Below are 8226 nucleotides of genomic sequence, written 5' to 3'. Positions count from 1 at the left end.
TCGGAAGAGGGCACCTGGTTCATGATTTGTCTTTGTCATTTATCCATTTGGTCCCCGCCTGGACCTCCCTGGTCCTTAATATCACTCTTAGCAGCATTACTTATTGTCTTTTGATAGTGGGATTCATGAACCCGTCGTGTCTTCCGACGGAGGCATAGCTGAGGATGGGTTCAGGGTCTGGGATCCTGTTATCAGGGACCATACAAATAGCTCACTGTACTTATCCCCTTTCCCTCTTCTAAAACCCTTCCTCCCTCTTCTAAAATCCCTCTTCCCTGAGTGGTGGACGCTTTTCCTGAATCTTTGAGTAAGATTGATGCCCAAGGAAGATACACTATTTAGCTAAGGGCTTCCCATACTCCCGGCCTTTGCCACATCTTCCCAGGGATCTGAGTGCTCCAGATTGAGAAGTACAGCCTTAAAAGATAACCAGAATTCTGGTGGGTGGCAATGGTAGGGAAGAGGACTCCAGGTGGAGGGACTTGCAGGTCAGGGAACTGCAAGCTGGTCGTGGGCTCAGTGATTAGAGAAGCTGGTAGGGGAGTTGTATGAGATCAACCTAGACAAGGAGATGGAGCCAAAATTATGGAAGGCTTTGGACACCGTGATCAAAAGTTAGGGCTCGGGCTTCCCTGGTGGTGCAGTGGTTGAGAGTCCGCCTGCCGATGCAGGGGACGCGGCTTCGTGCCCCGGTCCGGGAGGATCCCACATGCCGCGGAGCGCCTGGGCCCGTGAGCCATGGCCGCTGAGCCTGCGCGTCCGGAGCCTGTGCTCCGCAACGGGAGAGACCGCAGCAGTGAGAGGCCCGTGTACCGCAAAAAAAAAGAAAGCTGAGGGGAAGTTTTGCTTATTTACCCTCCATTGGAGGAATTAAGGGAAGTAGACGCTTGATTTATTAGGTATCAGTATGACTGGCTGATTCAGTCAATTTGGAGGACAGAAGCATTAATGGAGCTGGAAGTCTGCTGTAGAGACACAGGCTGGATCATTCCATGGATAAACACCGGTTACGTGAAAACCAGTGTTCTGGAGGAAAATACTGCTAGAAGTCCTGAAACTGGAGAGCAAGTCTGTGGTTAAACCACCCTCTACGCAGGGCAGGCTCGAGTTAATATGATGGTCCGTAAAGCTCTTCAAGTGTGTCCCATGTTCCCTTTTAAGGTCTTTCTCCCCAGGGTGCAAGTGTCTCTCATGCTAAACCTGGATGCCCAAGAATCGCCATTAGGAGTAGGTTCCCACATGTCTCGGTTGGCCTGAGGGAGTCTTAGTTTATGCCTGTAGTCTTGGCATAAATTATTAACAGCCCCTCCCTTTTCCTTCCCATGAGTATCCTGTTTGATCAATTGGGGGTCACCCAGGCAGTGCTCTGACTCTCTACCCTCCCCTTTCCAAATTTGTGTAATGTAAACCCAATGTGTAGGGCAAACGTGCATCCCCAAATCATCTCGGAGATGATTTCCAAAAACAGTCCAAGAGGAGAGCCCGGCTTATAGATAGTAGTGCCAAAATGGCGGGAGTTGTGCGACCTTGGACAAATCAGTTCATGTCGCTGAGCTGTGTCTTAATCTGTAAGATGGGGGTAATGGATCACCTTTGTTTCCCTCCTTAGAATATTAAGAGGCTCGAGCATTGTGAAGGACTCTTCTAATGTGTACCAGAGCAGGCTTAAGAAACAAACATTAACTGCGCTAAAGTTCTTCTTTCCAGATGTAGCTGCATTTTAACATTCCTTCACCCCCCCCCCCCCCCCCCCCTGAAATTTCAGGCTTCGGCAGCTAATTGATGGCTCTTCCATTGCAGCATTCTAAATAACAGTGAATAGGAAAACGCTGCTTCTCCCAACTTAAAAGCTATAATACTGAAAAGCTAAGATGCTAAAAGCTAAATATGTAACTAAGTTTTTTATGAACCTCAGTAATTGACAACTACAGTCATGGGGTGGAGGTCGGGGTGCTGTTTAGACCAGTGAGAACCATCAACCCGGACTGTTTAGTTTCAAATGTAGCAAAAGAGAGGCAGCAAACGGGAATTTTAAATTCTGATTCTTGATGTATTTTAGAAGGTGTATTTCTTGGTGTATTTTATACTTTCAGGTGTTTCCAATGTGGACCTCGAAGAGACAACTTCTCATCCTTTTTGACATGATCCTAATTTCCGAACTCCTTGGGGCTAGATGGTTTCCTAAAACTCTGCCCTGTGATGTCACTCTGGATGCTCCAAACGCCCATGTGATCGTGGACTGCACAGACAAGCATTTGACAGAAATTCCTGGAGGTATTCCCACCAATGCCACCAACCTCACCCTCACCATTAACCATATAGCGGGTATCTCTCCAGCATCCTTCTACCGGCTGGACCACCTGGTAGAGATCGATTTCAGATGCAACTGTGTACCTGTTCGACCGGGGCCAAAAGACAATGTGTGCACCAGAAGGCTGCAGGTTGAACCCAGCAGCTTTAGTAAACTCACTTATTTAAAATCTCTTTACTTGGATGGAAACCAGCTTCTAGAAATACCTCAGGATCTTCCTCCCAGCTTACAGCTGCTGAGCCTTGAGGCCAACAACATCTTTTCGATCATGAAAGAGAACCTAACAGAACTGGCCAACCTAGAAATGCTCTACCTGGGCCAAAACTGTTACTATCGCAATCCTTGTAATGTTTCGTTTTCCATTGAAAAAGATGCTTTTCTAAATATGACGAATTTAAAATTGCTCTCCCTAAAAGATAACAATATCTCAGCTGTCCCCACTATTTTGCCACCTTCTTTAACTGAACTCTATCTTTATAACAACATCATTGCAAAGATCCAAGAAGATGATTTTAATAACCTCAATCGACTGCAAGTTCTTGACCTAAGTGGAAATTGCCCTCGTTGTTATAACGCTCCGTTTCCTTGCACACCCTGTGAAAATAATTCTCCCCTACAGATCGACCTAAAGGCTTTTGATGCATTGACAGAATTACAAATTTTACGTCTACACAGTAACTCTCTTCAGTATGTGCCCCAAAGATGGTTTAAAAACGTTAACAAACTTAAAGAACTAGATCTTTCCCAAAACTTCTTGGCCAAAGAAATTGGGGATGCCAAATTTTTGCATCTTCTCCACAACCTTGTCCAATTGGATCTGTCTTTCAATTATGAACTTCAGGTCTATCGTGCATTTATGAATCTGTCAGATGCATTTTCTTCACTGAAAAACTTGAAAGTTTTGCGGATCAAAGGCTATGTCTTTAAAGAGCTGAGAAGTTCATACCTCTCCCCATTACATAATCTTTCCAATCTTGAAGTTCTTGATCTTGGCACTAACTTTATAAAAATTGCCGACCTCAGCATATTTAAACAATTTAAAACATTGAAATTCATAGATCTCTCAGTGAATAAAATATCACCTTCAGGAGATTCAAGTGAAGATGGCTTCTGCTCTAACATGAGAACTTCTGTAGAAGGTCATGGGCCCCACGTCCTTGAAGCATTACATTATTTCAGGTATGATGAATTTGCAAGGAGTTGCAGGTCCAAAAGCAAAGAGCCTCCTTCTCTCTTGCCTCTTAATGAAGATTGTTACAAGTATGGGCCGACCTTGGACCTAAGTGGAAATAATATATTTTTTATCAAGTCTTCTGAGTTTCAGTATCTTTCTTTCCTCAAATGCCTAAACTTATCAGGAAATAGCATTAGCCAAACGCTTAATGGTAGTGAATTTCAGCCTTTAGTGGAGTTGAAATATTTGGACTTCTCTAACAATCGGCTTGATTTACTCTACTCAACGGCATTTGAGGAGCTACGCAACCTGGAAGTCCTAGATATAAGTAGTAACAGCCACTATTTTCAATCAGAAGGAATAACTCACATGCTAAACTTCACCAAGAACCTAAAGGTTCTGAAGAAACTGATGATGAACAACAATGACATCGCTACCTCCACCAGCAGGACCATGGAGAGCGAATCTCTTAAAATTCTGGAATTCAGAGGAAATCATTTGGATATTTTATGGAGAGATGGTGATAACAGATACTTAAAACTCTTTAAGAATCTGCTGAGCTTAGAGGAATTAGACATCTCTGAAAATTCCCTGAGCTTCTTACCTAGTGGAGCTTTTGATGGTATGCCTCCAAATCTGAAGACCCTCTCCCTAGCCAAAAATGGGCTCAAGTCTTTCAATTGGGGAAGACTCCAGTACCTGAGGAATCTAGAAACGTTGGACCTCAGCTACAACCAACTGAAGACTGTCCCTAAGAGATTATCCAACTGTTCCCACAGCCTCAAGAAATTCATACTTAAGAACAATCAAATCAGGCACCTGACAAAGTATTTTCTACAAGATGCTTTCCAGTTACGACATCTGGACCTGAGCTCAAATAAAATCCAGGTTATCCAAAAGACTAGTTTTCCGGAAAACGTCCTCAACAATCTGAACATTTTGTTTTTGCATCACAATCGGTTTCTGTGCAACTGTGATGCTGTGTGGTTTGTCTGGTGGGTTAACCATACAGAGGTGACAATTCCTTACTTGGCCACAGATGTGACTTGTATGGGACCAGGAGCACACAAGGGCCAGAGTGTAGTGTCTCTGGATCTATATACCTGTGAGTTAGATCTGACTAACTTCATCCTGTTCTCACTTTCCATATCGGCAGCTCTCTTTCTGATGATGATCACAACAGTAAACCATCTCTATTTCTGGGATGTGTGGTATAGTTACCATTACTGTAAGGCCAAAATAAAGGGCTATCGACGTCTGATATCACCAAATTCTTGCTACGATGCTTTTATTGTGTATGACACTAAAGACCCAGCAGTGACAGAGTGGGTTTTGGATGAGCTGGTGGCCAAATTGGAAGACCCAAGAGAGAAATGTTTTAATTTATGTCTCGAGGAAAGGGACTGGTTACCAGGGCAGCCTGTTCTGGAAAATCTTTCCCAGAGCATACAGCTTAGCAAAAAGACAGTGTTTGTCATGACAGACAAGTATGCAAAGACTGAGAATTTTAAGATAGCATTTTACTTGTCCCATCAGAGGCTCATGGATGAAAAAGTGGACGTAATTATCTTGATATTCCTTGAGAAGCCCCTTCAGAAGTCCAAGTTTCTCCAGCTCCGGAAGAGGCTCTGTGGGAGTTCTGTGCTTGAGTGGCCAACAAACCCACAGGCTCATCCGTACTTCTGGCAGTGTCTGAAAAACGCCCTGGCCACAGACAATCATGTGACCTACAGTCAGGTGTTCAAAGAGACAGCCTAGCCCTTCTTTGCAAAATGTGACTGCCTAACTTACCAAGGAGAGGCTCGGCTGCCTAGATTGGCTCATCCGTGTCCCACCAAAAGAGTGTTTTAAACTTTCCTAGGCCCTGAGATTGCCCGTATTGGAGAGGAGTCACCGATATATGACAAAGGAACTGGAAACTTGGGATTTATATAAGCATCAAGTCATCTTTCTTAGCTCTCTCTGTCTCCATTTGCAGTTGAGTCTCTGCCTTCTGCTCCTGTATAAAATACTGTTGGGAGAAGGGTGGCAAGTAGAGGACATGGCACTTTGATTCTCCTGGAATTGTGATTATTACATAAACACACAGTCACTAAATTGAGAAGAACTGCATTTCTACCCTTAAGAAGTACTGGTATGTATGGAAATAGGGTAAAAAAAGAATGCTCAGGGTCTACCTGTATGACATTAAAATGCACCAGAGTTAATTAGTGGGAATAAACCAAAAAGGAAAACAGTTAACTCCTCAACCAATTGCTTGAGTGTAATCTAGCACCCCCTTCTGTGCAGACTGAGTGTTGGCACCCAACAGGTGGTTGCTGCTCAAGTGCTCCTCGCTCGTTTCCCCTGGGCCTGTTATTGGGTTCTGTGGGGAAGTAGAAACATCTTTGCCATTGATGGGCATAGTCTGCTTACAAATGGGAGAAAAAGAAAGTGCTCTGCCTTTATGCAAAATGATGCTCTTTACCTTTGATGATAATTTACCTGCTTAAATATTGCTGTGGACTAAATGTTTGTGCCCACCCCCAAATTCATATGTTGAAATCCTAACCCCCAATATGACGGTATTAGGAGGTGGGGTTTTTGAGAGGTGATTAGATCACGAGAGTGGAGCCCTCATGATGGGATTACTGCCTTAGAAGAAGCAGCCAGAGGACTAACTTGCTGTGTTCCCACGGCGTGAGGATACAAAGAGAAGTGGGCAGTCTGCAAGCCACAAGAGGACTCTCACCAGAACCAGATCGTGTTGGCACTCTGATCTCAGACTTCCGTCCTTCAGACCTGTGAGAAATAAATGTTTGTTCTTTAAGCCACCCAGTTTGTGATGTTTTGTTATAGCAACCAAGCTAAGACCAATATTTTCATCTGCACTGAAAAGTACGGTGTCCAAAGGAAAATTGCCTCATCCAGTGATCTTTCAAACTGCTTTGTTAACTAATACTGTATATTTATAATCATCTGAAAACTTGATCCATCAACATTAGACGATTTTGGTGGTAAACTCTGAGGAAGGACCCCGAGAGCATGTATTTATTTAGAGTTATCAGACAGGGATGACAACTGCATGGATTCCTTTAAATTTGGGGGCAGGGGGAGGAACAGAGGTTTATCGACCTTAACACTGAGAAAGCCTCGGTCTTGAGCTTCGGCTTCACTACTCAAAAAAACAACAGAAAGGACCAAGATGTTCTGAAGACACACCTTCCAAGTGGGTGTAAATTTGCATGAGTTCAAAGTTTGAAACGTGACCAATTTGCTTTTATTTCGTGAAAGAAGTTATCTACAGAGGTGTCTGTGCCCTTTGGAAGATAGTGTGTAAGGGTTCACATCCGAGAGTATGAGCTGGGATATACTGTATTTTCCTCGTATGTGGAAAAGCCAAAGGTTTTACTTTAAGGAGGGCTATAAATACACAGTATATAAATTATTTCCAAAGGACACATAATCAATTAATAAGAGTCACAAATTCCCAAATTAATCTCTGGACTGAATAGAGCCAATGATCTGACAACCTCTATAAACTTGATTGTACCTCATAGATGCCTTCTTCGGTGAAAACAAAGATAGCATCATAAAAATTGGCTTTGGCCTGATAAACTTTCTTCTATTAGAACACATAAATACAGGGACTGCCCTGGCGATCCAGTGGTTAAGACTCTGTGCTTCCACTGCAGGGGGCACGGGTTCGATCCCTGGTCGGGGAACTAAGATCCCGCATGCCACGGGGTGCAGCCAAAAAACACACACACACATAAGGTTTAAGCTACTTTGGTGATTCATGAAGCCCTTGAAGACAACTTAAATATCTGAAATGGATCAAGAGGAAGGGAAACTGAAAACAATGCAACTCAGAAACCACAGTGTACTTCAACATGAGATTGTGTACAGTGGTTTGTTGTAAGAAATGACCAAAAGCACTTCAACAGATGGTTTTCATTTTAATTCCTTTGTAATCTCGACAAGTCACTCTTTTAACCTCCGGACGGTCTTCTGTGGAGTCCTGTTCTATTGGGGCCATTCACAGATGGCACAGATCAAAAGCCACCAACTCAGGCCACCAGGGGCGTGTGATGGCTAGTTCTCCTGCCAAGCTCTGAGTGTCCTGCTCTCAGCTGACCCACTTCTGGTTGGCGCTGCTCTAGAAGGGACTCCCGATTCTCCATAAATCCCACTCTACCATCAAGGGGTTCCCAACCTCTTTCAACCCTGAACCTGGCCAGGGTGTGTCCTTCCTCCTCGGATAGAGGCTGTACCTCAGCAAGACTTGGGCATCTGTAGGATCCAAGCCAAGGGAAGCATTAGGCAGGTAAGTGTTACGGCTGAGAAAAAGGCAAAGCAAGTGTTTGCAGCCCATAGAACGGAGAGAAGATGAGTCTAGCCATAGACCCGCTGCTGACTCAGGGTCTCTTGGCCCCATCCTCACATCTCCTTCCAGCTCTATCTGTCTGAATGGTCTTAGGTCCAGCTGGTCTCTTAAATGTAGTCAGGCAATACAGAGTATATGAGAGGGGCAGTGGTGACTTAACAACCTGGGCGTCTTGTTCCCCAGTCTCCAAGGAAACTGTAATGGGGACAGCAAGGATGCACACTCTTCTTTTTCAGGAACCTGTCCCCCTCCACCCCCGTAAAACATGCTTTTCATTTACTTCCTCCTTCTCATCCTAACCAGAGAGAACCAGGTTGCATCTCCTGTGAGGTATTTATGGCCCAGTTTTAAAACGGGGGGGGGGGGGGGGGGGGG

At 44.3% G+C, this 8226-nt stretch overlaps 1 protein-coding gene across 2 annotated transcripts in view; it reads left to right on the top strand.

Moving 5' to 3' along the window:
* TLR7 (toll like receptor 7) overlaps nt 1–5736 on the top strand; it is a 20360-nt gene extending 14624 nt beyond the window's left edge. Inside the window, exon 3 of one of the 2 annotated variants that reach the window (XM_007455055.1) lies at nt 2094–5736. In XM_007455055.1, coding sequence (XP_007455117.1) covers nt 2094–5243 — 3150 coding nt within the window. In that variant the 3' untranslated portion in view covers nt 5244–5736. The remainder of the gene's footprint in view (nt 1–2093) is intronic. The other variant, XM_007455054.1, reaches the window with a different exon arrangement.
* The last annotated feature ends 2490 nt before the right edge of the window (nt 5737–8226 follow it).

This window comes from Lipotes vexillifer, unplaced genomic scaffold (assembly GCF_000442215.2).
Source record: "Lipotes vexillifer unplaced genomic scaffold, Lipotes_vexillifer_v1.1 scaffold431, whole genome shotgun sequence".
NCBI lineage: Eukaryota > Metazoa > Chordata > Mammalia > Artiodactyla > Lipotidae > Lipotes > Lipotes vexillifer.
Note: the sequence above shows the minus strand (reverse complement) of the source record. Positions and strands in the feature narration are given on the sequence as shown.